The sequence below is a fragment of the Nicotiana tomentosiformis genome, chromosome 4, assembly GCF_000390325.3.
Source record: "Nicotiana tomentosiformis chromosome 4, ASM39032v3, whole genome shotgun sequence".
Lineage (NCBI taxonomy): Eukaryota > Viridiplantae > Streptophyta > Magnoliopsida > Solanales > Solanaceae > Nicotiana > Nicotiana tomentosiformis.
In genome coordinates this window covers 80,588,656-80,606,102 of record NC_090815.1, presented here as the reverse complement: position 1 = coordinate 80,606,102, position 17,447 = coordinate 80,588,656, and the positions used below count along the sequence as shown (strand labels likewise).

At 37.2% G+C, this 17,447-nt stretch overlaps 1 protein-coding gene across 5 annotated transcripts; it reads right to left on the bottom strand.

The window, feature by feature from the left end:
* Window positions 1–1,313: 1,313 nt before the first annotated feature.
* On the bottom strand, window positions 1,314–14,032 carry LOC104109323 (uncharacterized). Of its 5 annotated transcripts, none has more exons than XM_009618588.4 (11): window positions 13,781–14,032; window positions 11,520–11,683; window positions 11,284–11,344; window positions 10,450–10,520; window positions 9,982–10,046; window positions 9,736–9,780; window positions 9,577–9,657; window positions 4,570–4,637; window positions 2,660–2,738; window positions 2,336–2,496; window positions 1,314–1,742 (listed from the first exon to the last, which is right to left on the bottom strand). In XM_009618588.4, the coding sequence occupies exons 2-11, from the start codon at window positions 11,626–11,628 to the stop codon at window positions 1,676–1,678; spliced, it is 807 nt and encodes a 268-aa protein (XP_009616883.1). In that variant the 5' UTR covers window positions 11,629–11,683; window positions 13,781–14,032; the 3' UTR covers window positions 1,314–1,675. The 5 variants fall into 5 exon arrangements, with proteins under 5 accessions (XP_009616883.1, XP_009616885.1, XP_070056004.1 ...); XM_009618590.4 differs by having other exon boundaries at window positions 11,520–11,671; window positions 13,781–14,031; XM_070199903.1 differs by having other exon boundaries at window positions 2,690–2,738; window positions 13,781–14,029.
* Between the last annotated feature and the right edge of the window lie 3,415 nt (window positions 14,033–17,447).

The window sequence follows — 17,447 nt, the reverse complement described above, 5'->3', positions numbered from 1 at the left end:
CTACACAATAACGAAGAAGAAGAGGTTTAATCACTTAATTACCATCTGAGCTGAGGACATAATATATCCCTTAGAAAACTAACCTCAGCATCGATAAATTTGAGCTTCCTCTCCAAATGAAATTGACTACTAATGAGCTAAAGAATATGATTTTGAGAGAAAAGAAGGAAGAAGGGAGAAGGTATAACTGAGCTCTATGCAAAAAGGGAGGATAATGCGAGCCAAAAAGGATTAACAATGGACGATTTGGGCGCAGGAAGAGGAGGAAGAAGGGGGGAAATAGCGGGAATTGGATTAGGGGGAATTGTTTTTTTATATTTTGGAAATAATTTTATCTATATATAGTAACTAATGCGTAATAAATGAAACTTTGGGTCTAGGGTCAGAACTTCTCACTTTATCTTGTCATTAACCCCAGTTATACATTAACACCAACTAATTAAGAAGGTCGCCTGGCCACTAATAAAAACTTGAAGATCTTTCGGCCAAATCAAGTTTCAAAGAGTTCGATTGGCCAACTACCCCGGGATAAGAAGGGAATGGCTGCAGAAGCTCAGTTCTTCTGTCTTGTTTTTAGTAAATGTCAATATCAATAAGTTTGGTTGCTGTTCTATGGTTTAGACTCTCGTCTATTCGAGTAGCCTGATTATGTGGCCAATAATAATAGAACTTTTACTTGAAGAACCATGGGTGCAAATCTAACCTTTCAAAAGGAAATTGATTCCTTGAAAAAGGACTAATTGTTTCAAGGCAAAGTACAGGTCGCTGAGAGGCTTATTGTAAGAAATTTAAAACAGTTCAGTTATTAATTTCATTCTTTCTCAACTTGCTATCCTCTCCCTATGATATACAACAACAACAACAACAACAACTCAGTATAATCCCACTAGTGGGGTATGAGAAGGGTAGTGTGTACGCAGACCTTACCCCTATCCTGGGGTAGAAAGGCTATTTCCGATAAACCCCCAGCTCCCTTCCTCCAAGAACTCCCCACCTTGCTATTGGGGTGACTCGAACCCACAACCTCTTGGTTGGAAGTGAAGGGTGCTCACAACTAGAGCTACACACTCTTGTCAACCTCTCCCTATGATATACATTTTCTAATTGAAAGAAGAAATCATGTTTCACTCTTGCCAAGGGTAAATAAACCACTCCAGAAGGCAACTTCGCTTCCTCACCAAAAGTGCGGCATCATTGTAGTAGGGAAGCAAAAAAAAAAAAAAAAAAATATATATATATATATATATATATATATATATATATATATATAGAGAGAGAGAGAGAGAGAGAGAGAGAGAGAGCACATTAAAAGATAAAAAGAAAATAAGCCTTTAATTAAGCTCCCCTGCACCATCAAAACCAGATCATTCACCAAAACCAAAGCACTAAGCATTTAGTACTCATCAAAATAAAATAGAAATAAAGAAGTGTGCAAAGCATTTATTCGACAAAAGTAGAAAGTAAAACCAGCTATTTCACAACCACCAATAATTCTAAAACTGCCTGCACTTCTTAATATATCAGAATTTGAAAAGCTCACAGGAGAGATGTCGGACTTCAGCTCAGATGATCCGCTGAGCGGTTTTACTTATCATTCCCATTAGTGTGTTCTTGAACCAATATCTAGTTGATCTTCCTTTCATGTGTCTTCTTGAACCAATAATCTAACATGTCTCTAGTTGATCTTCTTAAGGCAGTTAACATATGTGTAACTCGAGAAACAGACAAATAGCTTTCGGAACCTGAAAAGATAAACCAAAAGATTAGTTACAACATAGAATATGTGGAATGAAATCTACAAGTGGGCCACCCATGGTCGTATAGAAAAGCTCTTCATAGGAAGACATACAGAATATTGCATGAATGATATGGAGGATCTTGTTGTCTTTTAATTTTTTTATTTCACTTTGTTTTGTGTCTAGCAGTAGATCCTTGTGGTCCGGCCCTTTCCCGGACCCCGCGCATAGCGGGAGCTTAGTACACCGGGCTGCCCTTTTTTTTGTGTCTAGCAAATGTTTTGTTACACGACATTTGGGAAGACTCCTTTTAGTTATCTGGTTAAACACCAATACAGTGTCCCATGAGTGACAACTGCTACTACTTTTCTACTGCAAAAGGATTAACTTTGTTCAGAGTACGTCACGTGTATTGTATTGATCATTTGTTTTATATCTGATGTCTTCGCCCTCTGATAATGGAATCAACCACTGCTCCCAAAGACAAGGAAATGAATGTCCGGAAAGGAGGACCGAGAATAAAAACCTGTATTTCTTCTTTTCAAACTTCCCTTACTCATATACCATCTTAAGCAAGAAAATAGAAAGGTATTACATACCAAACCCATTGACTCTTGTGCTGAGCCATTGCAGCTAAGCTCCTTCGAGGATGTTCATTTAGCAAGCAATGCACCACTCCCCTTAAATGGAACTTGGCAGATAGGATAGACAACCATATGTCAACTGGTCCACTGTACTTGCGCAATATGTTAGTGCTGACCTGAAAATGATGAATCATAACACCACACTCCAGTCAAAAACCTAAACCACAAAATTGTGATTGGCTGGATGCCAACCATAGTCAAAGAAATTCAAAACCAAATTCATCTGAATTCTTTAAGCTATGATATCCCAAGAAACTAAAGTCAAACAACAGGTAGTACCAAAGGTAAAGAGACAAGGGAAGAACTCACAAGCTCCCAGGCCTCTACGTCTCTATGTGAAGTATCTTGCAATAGTTCTCTGCATTTTGAGAAAACCATTTTATTAGGATGTGCTACTGAATATGCAATAAGTACCTATGGGTTCAACAAAATAGATATTGCAAGGAGATAAAAAAAAATTAAATATAAAGGTACCAATTTTAAGCCTTGCATAATTCATCACAAAATTTTTGGAAGACGCTACCCATGATGTGGACGTGGAAGTGAGGCTGGATTCTCAAGTCATCCCTAAGAAGGGGAGTTTCAAGTACCTCAGATATATTATTCAAGGTAATGGTGAGATAGACGAAGATGTCACATATCGTATTGAATCAGGATGGATGAAATGGAGGCTCGCTTCGGGGGTTTTGTGTGATAAGAAGGTGCCACCGAGACTTAAGGGTAAGTTCTGCAGAGTGGTGGTTAGACCTACTTTGTTATATGGGGCGGAGTGTTGGCCTGTCAAGAACACTCATGTCCAGAAGATGAAAGTAGCGGAAATGAGGATGCCGAGATGGATGTATGGGCATACGCGGCTAGATAGGATAAGAAATGTTGATATTCGGGAAAAGTTGGGAGTGACACCTATCGAGGACAAGATGAGGGAAGCTAGATTGAGATGGTAAAGGCATGTAAAGAGGAGGTGCATAGAGGCCCCAGTGAGGAGGTGTGACAAGATAGCAAGGGGGGAGGGGACTGAGAAGAGGTAGAGGGAGGCCTAAGAAGTATCGGGAAAAGATTATTAGGCATGACATGGCGCTACTTCAACCTACTGAGGACATGACCCTTGATAAAAAGGCATGGATGTTGAGAATTAGGGTAGAAAGGTAGTTGTTAAGCGGGCGTGTCTTATTTTCATGTCTTGTTAGTGTTACTCTCGTACTTCCATTTCTTCGTATCCGTAAATTTCTTTTACTATATGTCGATTCTTTTGTTCCGACTATTATATCACCTTTGCTTGCTATGGTTACTACTTGTTGTTTCTGCTACATTTTTAGTTTTTTCTTCTTGAGCCGGGGGTCAATCGAAAATAGCCTCTCTACCTTCGTATGGTAGGGGTAAGGTCTGCGTAACTCTACTCTCTCCATACCCCACTTTATGGGATTCCATTGGGTTTGTTGTTGTTATTTGTTGTTGTAATGGGAGAATTAGGAACAAGTTAATTTGATAAGCCTTGAAGAAGATTTATTTTGAAGTCCTACATCTACAGAATAGAGTCCGACTCATCAATGTTTCCCTTGTCATACAAAATACACAACATGTTATCGGCAGAGGCGGATGTAGAGTATACCTGCCGGGAGATGAACCCAGTACTTTTGTCGTTGAGCATAAATTTATGTGTAAATATTCATTAGAATTGCAACAAATGGTAGGTCTAAACCCATAACTTTAAAAATACAACGGGTCCAATGCTAAAAACCTTAAAAGCTGAACCCACAGAATCTTATTGGCATGTCAATTATTTATAGATTCAAAAAAAGAAAAGCAAAGAAATCCCCTCAAAACGATGCCTCTTCCAAAACCTAATTTAGTATAAGAGATATTGTTAAATTAGAAAGATAGAAATGGGATCATTGTGAAATTTCACTAGTATAGTATCATATATCACTGACAATACTAAATAACTCTTTGTAACATTTGCAAGAGCATTTCCAAGTAAAACCAGAATATGGCGAATACTTTCATTTTGCAAAAGTACTACCAATGGCTACCAGAATAATTCCACTAGTATAGTATCATATATCACTGACAATACTAAATAACTCTTTGTAACATTTGCAAGAGCATTTCCAAGTAAAACCAGAATACGGTGAATACTTTCATTTGCAAAAGTACTACCAATGGCTACCAGAATATGGTGAATAACTTACCGTACACCTTGGTGAACATCGCAATGGTTACAGTGACCTGAAACTCCATAATTATCGAACGTTATGACCTGGAAAACAAAATGTCCATGAGATGAAAAGGTGATTGCATAACAAAAGTAAGATTTCCCTCTGATCACCAAAGCCAAAATACGTCTAAAAACAGTCACCAAAATAACACAAGTAAACATATCAAAAGTTTAAAACCATGTCTAAGACTTCAAGTAGATCATTAAAACCATCCTGATAACTTAAATACAAAGTTGGTTAATTGGATTGAAACTTTAAAGTGGAATCTTTGCACACTTCTTCAGCCTTTCAAGATGTTCCATCGAGCATTAGGACCGTGCAACCGAGGCTTTATTAAACCTAAAAGATAAAACCATATGTTAAACACAAGTCTTTGATTACATAAGTTTAAGCAATATCATCAAACAAATAAAAGTTTGACTTCTCACATGTTGCAACTGGATATCAATAATGCAAGAATCGCTTCCGCTATTGGCCCTATACAAAGATAATTTACTAAAATGTGCCACAACATAAACAAGCATATTATTTAGCACTAAGATGCGCGCAAAACACAAAAGCTTGACAAGTTCAAGTTTGATCAATAATCCAAATCTTCCTCAACATTAATGGGAAGAGACTCACTCTGAAGCTAATCTCAAAGACAAACAAGAGTTTGCACAAATTTAGGAGTCAATGAGGTTCTAAATGAATCAAAAGTTAAGATCTCCATTACTAAATGCACATTCTGATACCACACTAGAAATCGGAATTGCCAGTGCACACGAGCCATCTCAGAAAGAACAGGAAATGTAGGAGCATTAACTCTTTACGAACCTAAGACATCGAAATTCTCACTAACGGGTTCTTATTTTTCATCAAGATACTTATCCAACTTTGATTAGTACCCACACTTCCACTCTCTTCTTTATGTCTCTTCAATTGAACATTGATTCTCAATGATCATGTTTTCATGTAAGATAAATCGGATGAAGGCATGACGTAGAGGAAGATATGTAGGTTGAGATCGTCTAGAGTATTTCTACACATACTCTCCAAATAAAGAACTTATGGATCCGACACAGATGCAATAAAAATCATCTGATTCATTTTTCCAAGATCACCTTAACACTTTTCTTCACATGCTTTGCCATTCAACACAAGTTCGTATCATTAGAGCATTAGAAAAGACGCAAAAACTTCAAGATAAGCTCATAAAACCTTTCAAGAAACTTTACTATGTTCCTCACATCTACCAAATCATCACTTTGAAATGCATTTCAATACTTCCATCTTCAGATACACAAGTAAGAAGATAAATCGACAACCCACTATCAATAAGATCATAACTACCAAAGGCTATCTGAAAATGTTGTGCCATATCCAACATCAAGTAAGTGGAACTCGACCTAATGGGAACATCCAAAGCTAATGATCTCTTTCATTCTATCTTTTGGACCCAGTGTTTTTGAGAGCGAGAAGCGCAAAAAAGCGACAGAGGCTCGCCTCGCTTCAAAAACGAAGCGCAAAGCGAAGCGCACGCTTCATTGAAGTGAAGCGCAATTCTTAAAAAACATAATGTAAACCTTGCAAAGACACAATATAAATAATCAAAAAGTTCAATTTATATATAAGAAAAACAAAATAATCAAATAAACTGAAAATAATATATATAAACTGAAAATATAATATATATATATAAAATTAACTTTATAAATTGAAATACACATACAAATTAATAAATAAAGGCTAAAATACTAAATAAAAGGAATAAAAGGAAAAATGAAAATCGTGTTTGCCCTAGCTGTGAGCAGACGCCTGGACGGGAACAAGAAGAAGAAAGAAGAAAGAAGAAAAAAAGAAGAAAAATTACCTGGAGGATTGGAGGTCTCTGGCGACTTGAACCCTAGCAGCACTTAGCAACAATTGATTTTGGGAAGAAAGAAGAGAGAAATGGTCTTCACTTTGGTCTTAGGGGTCTGTTTTGAATACAAAACAGACCAAAACTTTTTCTTTTAAAAAAACTGACTTCAAAACAGACCAAAACTTTTTCTTTTAAAAAAACTGACCCCTCTGAACAGAAGCGAGCGATTCTGCGCTTCTCGCTTCAAGGTCGCTTCGCGCTTTTTCGACTGAAGCGAGGGCTTCGTGTGGTCGAGTCGCCTCAGGCATGGAAAAGCGAGCAGCCATCGCTTCGCGTCGCTTCTCGCTTAAAGCGATCGCTTCGTCGCTTTTTAAAACACTGTTTGGACCCAAAACACTCCTTAAACTTTCTAACTTTTGTAGAAAGTGTAATACACCTTATCATTTGCCTAGCATGTTTAATAGAAACACCAACTTCTTTTAAACCAACTTGCACAATACGATTAAATATGTGAGCCATGCATCTCACATGAAGATGATTACCACACATCATGTTAGTTCCCAATTATTATTGTGTATGGTTCAAATGTATTAAGCAAATATGAGGTATATTTGACAATCTCCTACAAGAATTAAAAAGTTTAAGGAGTATTGTGAAGTCAAAGGATAGAAGGAAAGAGATTATTAAGTTTAGATGTTCCTACTAGGTGGAATTCAACAACTTGATGTTGGATACGGCACAACAATTTGAGACCCTTTGACATGTATGATCTTATTGATAGTGGATTGTCCACTTATCTTCACACTCATGTTTGTGAAGATGGAAGCATTGCAGGTACACTCCAAAATGATGATTTGCTTAATGTCAGGAACATGGTAAAGTTTCTTGAAAGGTTTCAAGTTCACTTTATGTCTTTTATATTGCTCATTTTGAGGAAATATCTGAGCTTGCTTGTGTATTGCTAATTTGTGTTCAATGGTAAAGCGATTGAAAGAAAAGTTTGAAATTATTGGGGTGACCCTACAAAAATGAATAAGATAATTTCTATTGCCACTATATTGGATCCTCGAAACACGTTTGAGTATGTTGACTTAGACTATGCAATAGAGGAGATGTTTGGAGAGAGAAAATAAAAGACGAAATAAAGAGTTACATGAGTTCTTTGTTTGGAAAGTATCTAAAGAAATACTCAAGAAGATCTCAAACTACATCTAAAGAAATACATCTAGCATCAAACCAAGGTCATTAAGCCAAATTTCAATAGCAGAGACCAAAAAATGTATAAGTGTAGGTGCTAAACTAAAGTCGGATAAGTGTCTTAATGAAAGATAAGAGTCTGTTAATTTGAATTTTGATCCTTAGGTTGGTGGAGAGTTAATGCTCCTAAATTTCATGTTCTTATTGAGACGACTTATGATGTGTTGGTAATTCCAGTTTCTAGCGGGCAACAAAATGTGCATTTAGTAGTGGTTGTATTCTTAATTCATTTAAGAGTTCATTAATTTCTAAATTGGTGCAAGCTCTTGTTTGTATTCAAGATTGATGTCTGAGTAAGTCTCTAGTTGTTAATGTTGGAGATTTGGATTATCTTGAGCATTTTGAATTTGGTATGGCTTCGTAATTTGTGTGTCTTAGTATAAAATAACTTACTAATTTATGTTGTATGACGTATTTTATTAAATTATCTTTAAATATGGCCAATAGTAGAAGAGATTTTTGCATTAATGATATCTAGTTGCAAGTTACAAACATGTGATAAGTCTAAAACTTCTATTTTTTTACGATATGGCTTAAACATATGTTATCCAAAGATTTGTTTTTACCATATAGACTTATCATATTATGTTAATTAGGTTTAATCAAGCGGTTATATGGTCGTAAAGCTCCATCATATGTTTGGGTTCATTTTGAAAAGGTTTAAGTGAAGAAGTGTGAAAGCAAGATGCATTCATTGTGGATTGGGTTATAATTGTTGTGTGAAGAAGTGTAGGACTTCCGTTCCCTGGGCTTTGGTCTAGTGGTAACAGAGCAACAAGTGAAGTGTAGGTTAGGCGCACTTCAAGGGTTCAAACTCTGCAACAGACAAAAGTTTGGTATTTAAGTGGAGAAAGGTAGTGAGGCAAGCCCATTATCCGCTAAGTTTCAAACTGTGCATCACCAACCCTCGGGGATTTCTCGATTATTAAAAAAATATGTGTAGCACTTCCCGTTTAAGGAACCATCTAAAGAGATGTACCGGTGTTCATCCAGTTAACCAACTTCATAATCAGTTATTGTTATGGTCTTAATGATCTACTTGGAGTCTTAGACATGGTTAAACTTCTTATATGTTTGGGCTTGTATTATATTGGTGACTCTTTTTTTACGTATTTTGTGGCTTTGTTGACTACCACTGCTTTAGCATTTAGTGCTTCTGGATGTACTTTGGATATGGATGATGATGGTATTATTTTGTCTGATGGTCTGCTGCTTGGTTAAGCACTTGTTCTTGGTGAATGATTATTTTTGTTACTGTTTTAGATATTCTAATGGTGTTAGACAAATCTTGGTGACTGCCTGGCTTGTTTAGTAGTTATTGGTGTTTGTATTTTGTGATTTTTTATAATTGTGACTGTTTCAGTTATTCTAATGGTATTTTGTGACTGGTCTAATAAGTGCAATAAATTCTTCTTAACAATTCATACTACGACTCTCCCAAATGCCTCATTAGTTGGAATGCTTTTAAAGATGGCTTGGTTTGATTTTTAGCAGTGTTTTCCATTTCCACATGAGAGATAAAATACAATTTGCTACTAGAACACCACCATCTTGCACATTGGGCAAATCCATCTATCTCAGCAAAAAGGATTCCTAGTTTTATTTGTTGTTATCTCCCCCTTGAGGCATTACGGAGAGAAGAGTCTTGCATTTATATTTTCGATACTTAAATACATTCTTTATATTCAACTAAAATGAACAAATAAATGAAGGATATATCTATAGATCAAGATTATAATCCAGTGAAGTAGAAAAGCAACTTACACAATATAGTCAATGGGATGAAGCCTAAATTTATAAATATCAAAGAAGCACAAGCTACTGAAGATTACCCGAAAAGGCTAACTTAGTTAAACAATATAATTACTGAAATCACTTACCAAATCAATATCACAATTGGCAATTTCCTCCTTGATAATCTTTGACAATAACTTTGAGTTCCACGTTTTGCCAAAACCATCCTAGTTAGAACTAGACATAAGAACTCTGCTCACACATTAAGAACATACCGAGATACAATTCTGATACAATCAGAATACCTGTAGATCTGGATGGTCAAGGATTTTCACTTGCTTTTGTGGAACCTGCATGAGTAAATAGAGAACAGAAAGATCAATGACTGATATTTGACTAGCTCCTCCAACATTTTACAAATCCTTTATAGTAATTCGCAAAGATAGATGAATGAAGGAATGATTGCATGAAAACAACATAAAAGATCAAAGATCTAGAATCAATGCATGAAAGCCAAGCTCAGATTTCTATTCAGATAAATTTCACGTCACCTTAAGCATTACTGAGGCTAAATAAAGTTCTTCCTTTCTGACATTGCCCATACCATCTGCATTACCTATATTTCAGTACAATGCAACAAAGAAGAAACAAAATACTGAAAGTTAGCATCAGTAATAGACTCTTGGTTATCTAGGACAAAGATTTGCAAAAAACAGTTGTAGGGATTTCCGATCTGATCATTTAAGCATTCTAAAGTTGAAAAATCTGCAATATTTCAAATTCAGAAAACGAGCCTCAGGTTTATCAGTACTGCTTGAATTGGATCATACTTTAAGAAAATAAATTGCTAAAGTATTCGGTAAAAGCATCAACTTTTCATTTTAAGTCACTTTTTGTGTCCTGAGACATACATACATACATCAACCAAAATACACATGTGCCGCTCAAAACTTAGGCATAAAAGAAATTTTTTTGACTCAGCATGTGCAACAGAAATTGAAATATTCTAAAAGCCTTACCTGTTGACATGCATAATATATGCAGATTACATCCTCTCGAAGACAAATAATTAATGGTTGGAGTAAAGAACCTGCAGTATAGAGTACAAGGAAGCATCACAAGTCATTATCATCTCAAAAGTAATGTTTGTACAACAAATAGATACAGTATGATTCACTTAATGACAAGATTCGCAAAACATTAAAAGGTCATTGTATAATATGTGAAAATCGACATCTATATTTAGAGACACAACAACAATCAACTGACACTGAGAGTGTGATCCATGTTACTAACTACAATACATTACTTTTCTCAACAAAATTTGTAAAAAAGGATGTCGCCCAGGTAGGGATGCTTCTGTTAGAACAAGCCTAAAAGCAATTTGATGAAATTCAGAAAAAATAAAAGAACAGTATTTTCAGGTACCATATGGATAGCATACCCACTGTGCAACGAAACAAAATGTCGAAACCATAATTTGTATAAAGACAAATCATATTATGGTTCTCTAATAACCTATTTAAGAAAGGGGGTAAAAATTGAATCTTATAGTTTAGCCCGCCAAATTTCTAGTCCACCTTGTTTCAAGATGGCTATATGAATTCAAGGGAATTATTGTTCTGTGAATGTGTGTTCAACTATGAGCTTAATTAAAATTTTCAAGTGAGCAACCTCGTATTAATGTAAGACTAATGATATATTGGGACTCTCACAATCTTGGTCAAAATTAACACATAGTTCCAAATATCATAGTCTGCAACTCCCTCTATAGCAATTCAAAGGTTTGCATCGCTCAGAAAATTTATGACAGGAAAAAATATCAATACCATAGTTAAGACGTTCAACCTTACATAGACTCATCATCAGGATGGGCAATAACCAACAAGACATTTCTCTTGCAAAAAACTCCACCTAAGAAAAAAGATATCAAGAAGGGAAGCAATTAGCTGTAGAACAAACACTACAGGGAAAGTTGTATGCATGCTTGTATTTAGATTCTAAAACAAAAGTGCATAACAACATTGAGGCAGCCAGTAAATACAAAAGAAAATGAGAATTGACATTTCGTAAAGAAATCACCCCATACCATCAGTTAAAACTGCAACTTGTGAGGCAGAGAGAGATTCATGGAGAAGTTTAAAGAATGAAGCCACCCACAGTACTACCACTGTAACGATGATTACTAGCCACTCCATTTAGATATTTGCTAGCAGAACTACAGATAGGACAATGTCATATCTGCATGCAAAACTAAAGACGAATTATATTACTAAAACCCACTAAGGCAAGTGAAATAGGTACTTAAAAAGCATAATCAAACACAAATATCAAGGAGATCGTGGTACTACCAACCATAAACCTTATAACAAACAATATCCAATTCCTTTGAAGTTTGAACCCACTACATTACAAGCATTTTTATCAACGCTTGAAAGGGAAATGAGAAGGGCAATAGGTCACTACGCTTAACCCTGTCACCACTCTGACAAGAAATTTTCTCTCAACTAGCTCCAATTGATAAAGTTCCCAAAGTTCATCATACTTTTGGTGGTACAATGGTAATAGATTGGACCAAGTGATAGCGCAAACTGACACTGAACAATTCTCAATTGTGATCAGACCATTAATGTAATGTAGAAAAGGGAACTCTACTTCTCAACTGTAGGTTCCTAGGCTTTCTAAAAGTATCAAAATGTGAACGTCACAGATAGAAGCTTTGAGAGTAATGAAGATCTAAATAGTGACTAACATTGGGTAAGAAAATGCTAAATAAAGCTACAAAAAGCTAGGAAATGAAAGGAATAACGATTACTTAAAGGCCTTAAATTGAATTAAAGGTAATTGTAATTGATTAGTTGTTGTGTTTGATTGAATAAATCTTCAGCACTGTACAAACTACAAAATACTCCTTATATATTCCAGCCGGCTGTCAATGGGGCTAAACCACATAGCAACCGCGCCCCAAATTTTCTCTCTAAACTTCATATACGATCTAGTTAATGCCGAAGTGGTATGCCGCTTATCTGCTGTTCCTGTTGCACATCGACGAGATGGGTATATTAGAGTATATTAGAGTACTCTAATATACTTCATTCACGCTAAATCATGCCGCTTAGCCACTTCATATTAGAGTTGATTCAAATTTAAAAAGTGAACTTCAATTCAGTAATGCTAGAGAAAATCATGAAGGCTTCTCTTTTTCCCAAATAAATTACTTCAATTCAATTAATTTTTTGTCTACAGGACCTCTATAGCAAATCATGAAGGCTTTTCTTTTTCCTTAATCAGTTGCTTCAATTCAATAGTAATACTTTGTCTACAGAACATCTATTGTAGAACCTGAGAGAAAAATAACGTTCTTCAACTGGACTAGACCTGATGAATGATCACGTCTGTCCAAGCTTTACTAATCGTGCAAGCAACAAAATCGTGATATGGCCTCCACCAATCACAATGATACAAAAAATTTACTCTAATTCTAACCATCCATGAAATTTCATTCACTCGCTCGTGTACTCGTCACTAGGAATCATGAACTAAATAATACATCAAAATATCATAAACATATTAACATTTTCATACACATATTAACATATGTGCAATTACAGTTGATTTCCTCCTTGTTTCCTGAAATATCCCCCTTCCAGAATGATACACCTTCTGTCAATAACACAACATTTCAACAGAAAAATCACACCCCTTCTATCAATAGAACCTGCTACTGACCGTAGAGTCTACCAATAGTTAGGTATTTAGCCGATTTTGGATTAATTTGGTCCGGCTAATTCAATTTTTGGTTCGATCGTATACTCAATCAAACTATTCCTTCTATGTGTTTAAATTGTCATGCAAATTCCCTTATTTTAGCATTATCCCTGCAGGGTTTACTATATTATGAAATTTTACGTATCTAATAATCTCAAAATATCAGAATACGGCAGCAGATGTATTTGAAAAGGATCATAAAAGGACACAGAATAATGCAAATCAGAAAAGATAAATAAGATGGATTCGCAACTTAGAAAATATTTAAAAAGGGAGTAAAACTCAGATTAAAAACAAAATAGTAAATTATTACTCATATAACTTCAGTTTAATGTGTATCAAAAACAATCACTTATAAGTCTATAGGAGTAATATTAACAGACGAAAAAGAAAAGGAAGCAAAGTAATTGATTTAAAATGCGGCACAACCACGGGCTCATATGGATCACAGATATCACATAATTGACAATCAAATTCTTCCTTCAGTAAATTAACCTATACGTGCAGATTTTAGGGATTCAAGAATACAAGTCAATATTGATAAATTGAGTAGATAACAAAAAAAGGAAATCAGAATCAAACCTTTTTGGAGTGACGAAGGACGTGAGTAGCGTAAGTCATGATAATGGTTCCAAACCTCCAAATCGAAAATCTTCCCCCTTTTCTTCTTCTTTTAATTGTTTTCAGTATCTGCGCTGTGAAAGGGTCGGCTGAAGGTGGAGGTTGGCTTTTGGAATGTGGAATTGGAGACAGAACAGATTCAACCAAAATGGAAGAGGCTCCTACGTCTATAATTCTTCGGTTTAGATCGCGTTATTCTTCCCCTAACCGCCTCACTTTTTCTTTTTCTTTTTCCTTTTTCTCTTTCTCTTAATTAATATATCATCTTTTTCATTTTAACTAGTATTATAATTTAATAGAATATTAATTTTATAAAATTATAATCTAATATAATATATTATTTTAATAAATATTATCTGTTATTTTATTATTTAATGTAGCGTGCAGAAATATAATTGTGTACGGGTAAAATCGGGGCAATGTCTATAGTCTACCCGATCCCCAACGAGAGAACGAAGGGGAGCACGGATCCGTGATATTGTAGTCGAGGCCAAAGACCCTTCGTATCGAGACCCAAGAAGAGTGAATGATATATCTCACATCGGACATGGTAAAGCAACTCACCCTGAACCGAGTATAAGTTCTAGACTTCGGAGGACGCGGTGAACGATTATGCATGACGGATAGAGGGTTGTAACACTCGCCCTCAACCAGATATCACGGAGCGAATCTCGTTCGATATCGATTATAGATCAACAATTACCGAGAAAAGAAGATTTTTACCTTTTTTAGACTTATACTAGGATTGAAACTTTCCTACTATATAAAGTAAAAGTTTTCTTTAGTCTAACACATTATAACACGCAATTCAAAGCAATAAAAATTTATTTTTATCTTCTCTCTACTGCCAAAGGCATTATTCACTTGTTCTGTTTTTCATTCGCGATCAGGCTTAAACCGAGGGTCCAATCAAGGACGAGGTCATTGTTCAATCCAAGATCACGCTTAACATAATATTAAGATTGGTTTGATCGTTCATCTCGCACTTAATTCATTTATCTGTTATTTTTAATTATTCGTGTTGAATTAAATCACATATCCTTAAAACCACATACAAATTTAATTATTACCCAATTTTGGGGTAAACAGTTTGGCGTCCACTATGGAGCTAAGGATAATAGTGGTGATTTGATAAAAATCTCCATAACACACCCTATTTTACGCTTGTTCTTTGAAATCTTAATTCTATGTCAGCCTAAAAATGTCAAACTCTCAGTCGGCTCACTTGAACATTGACGTTGAATCAGGCCATCACGGCAAAAATAATAATGTGGTGCCCAGTAATGATGTGCTCCTTACCGAGCCCAACGGTGTCCCAGTCGCCGACCCGGTCGATGCTAACTCGCAGGTGGCCATCAACATCAATTTGCCAACTGAACCCGAAAATAGTGTTCGCGGGGGACCCCGACCAAAAGCTCGAGAAGCGCCCGAAGGTGAGGCTGATGGGGTGAGCCTACGGCTGATTTTCAAAATGTTGCAGGCTCAACAAGGTAATATCACAACTGCAGAATCAAAGCCACGCCCCCAAAAGGGTTGAGCCCGAACAATCCCGGGGAAAGCACTCGAAGAGATTAACAAATTACCGAGAGACCGGGTGAAGCCGAACCCAGGGTAAATTCCGAGGTAATGAAGATGCTCAAAGCGTTGACAAAATGGGTGGTGTCAGGTGAGAAAAAGATTGAGGCTAATGACAAGAAGGTAGAAACATACAACTCCAAGGTCGATCAGATTCCGAGAGCACCCCCGGTATTGAAGGGACCGGACTCCAAAAAGTTTATCCAGAAGCCCTTTCCTCCGAGCGTGACACCAAAATCGATCCCAAAGATGTTTTGTATGCCCGACATCCCCAAATATAATGGGACCACAAATCCAAATGAGCATGTGACCTCCTATACATGCGCAATCAAAGGGAACGATTTGGAAGACGATGAGATTGAGTCGGTGTTGCTGAAAAAGTTTGGGGAAACTTTGTCCAAGGGAGCGATAATATGGTATCACAACTTACCCCTAAATTCCATTGACTCGTTTGATATACTTGCAGATGCTTTCGTAAAGGTCCATGTCGGGGCCATCAAGGTCGAAACCAGAAAGTCAGATCTTTTCAAAGTCAAACAAAGGGATAACGAGATGCTCAGGGAGTTCATGTTAAGCTTTCAGATGGAATGGATGGACCTACCACCAGTTGTAGATGATTGGCCCATGCATGCATTCACTCAGGGGCTCATCCCCCGAAGTTCCTTGGCCTCTCAATAGCTAAAACAAAATTTGGTGGAGTACCCATTGGTAACCTGGGCCGACGTCCACAACAGGTACCAATCGAAGATCAGGGTCAAGGACGACCAACTCGGGGCCCCTTCTGGATCTGTTTACCCCATCAGGGCCGATGATAGATCTAAGAGAGCCATTGATCAAGAGCCAAGACCGGTCCGAGATTGATATCAACATTACAGAGCGGACCGAAGGGGCAATGGATCCGGGCGTCCCCTCCCTCCCCCTCCCCCCCGGGCAAGGAACGAGAGGAGAAGCGATCGAGGGCCTAGTGGCCGAGGCTTGATGAGTAAGAATGGTTTCAACAGGTCGCTCGGGAGTAGGGAGGCATCAAGATTATCAGAATATAACTTCAACATAGACGCTGCAAGCATCATGTCGGCCATAGAGCTCATTAAAGAGACCAACTGGCCCTGACCATTACAGTCTGACCCGGCCTAGAGAGATCCTAACTTGATGTGTAAGTACTATGACACCCACAGTCACAGGACTGAAGATTGCCGACAGCTAAGAGAAGAAGTTGCTCGACTGTTCAGCAATGGGCCTCCGAGAATTCCTAAGTGAACAAGCCAAAAACCACTTCAGAAACAGGGACGCCAACAAATAGGTCGAACAAAAGGAGCTTCAGCACGTGATCAACATGATCATTGGGGGAGTCGAAGTCCCCCAAGGGCCAATGATAAAACACACTAAAGTATCTATTATGAGGGGAAAAGGCACTCGGGATTACATTCCAGAGGGAGCCATTTCATTCAGCGACGGAGATGTCGAGGGCATCATACAACCTCACAACGATGCACTAGTAATATATGTGCTTATTAATAAATCTCGAGTTAAACATATATTGATTGACCTAGGTAGCTCGGCCAACATCATCAAATCAAGGGTCGTATAACAATTGAGGTTACAGGATCAAGTCGTGCCTGCAGTCCGGGTATTGAATGGATTCAACATGGCGTGTGAGACCACAAAAGGAGAGGTAACTTTGCCAGTAAACACTATCGGGACAATCCAAGAAACGAAGTTATACGTGATTAAATGGGACATGAGATACAACGCTCTATTCGGAAGGCCATAGGTCCACAACTTGAAGGCGGTACCTTCGACCTTACACCAGTCGTTGAAATTTCCCACGCCGGGGCAAGTCAAAAAGGTCTAAGGAGAATAGCCAGCCGCAAGGGAAATGTTTGTTGTCGACAAAGTAATCCTGGTGCCTGCGGTTTCAACATCAAGGAACGCGAAACCGACCAAAAAAGAAGAGATTAAATAGCAATCACTGATACCGGCCTCAGCCAAACCGGAGAAACAGGAGGAATAAGGAGCCAACGATGAGGACGATTACAGCGTCCCGAGATCATTC

Coding starts and splice junctions, on each gene's coding strand:
- LOC104109323 (XM_009618588.4), bottom strand. CDS start 11,628: ATGGAGTGGCTAGTAATCATCGTTACAGTGGTAGTACTGTGGGTGGCT. Junction 2,739..4,569: donor GATGTTCACCAAGGTGTACG/GTAAGTTATTCA, acceptor CTCAAAATGCAG/AGAACTATTGCAAGATACTT. Junction 1,743..2,335: donor CACAAGAGTCAATGGGTTTG/GTATGTAATACC, acceptor TTATCTTTTCAG/GTTCCGAAAGCTATTTGTCT.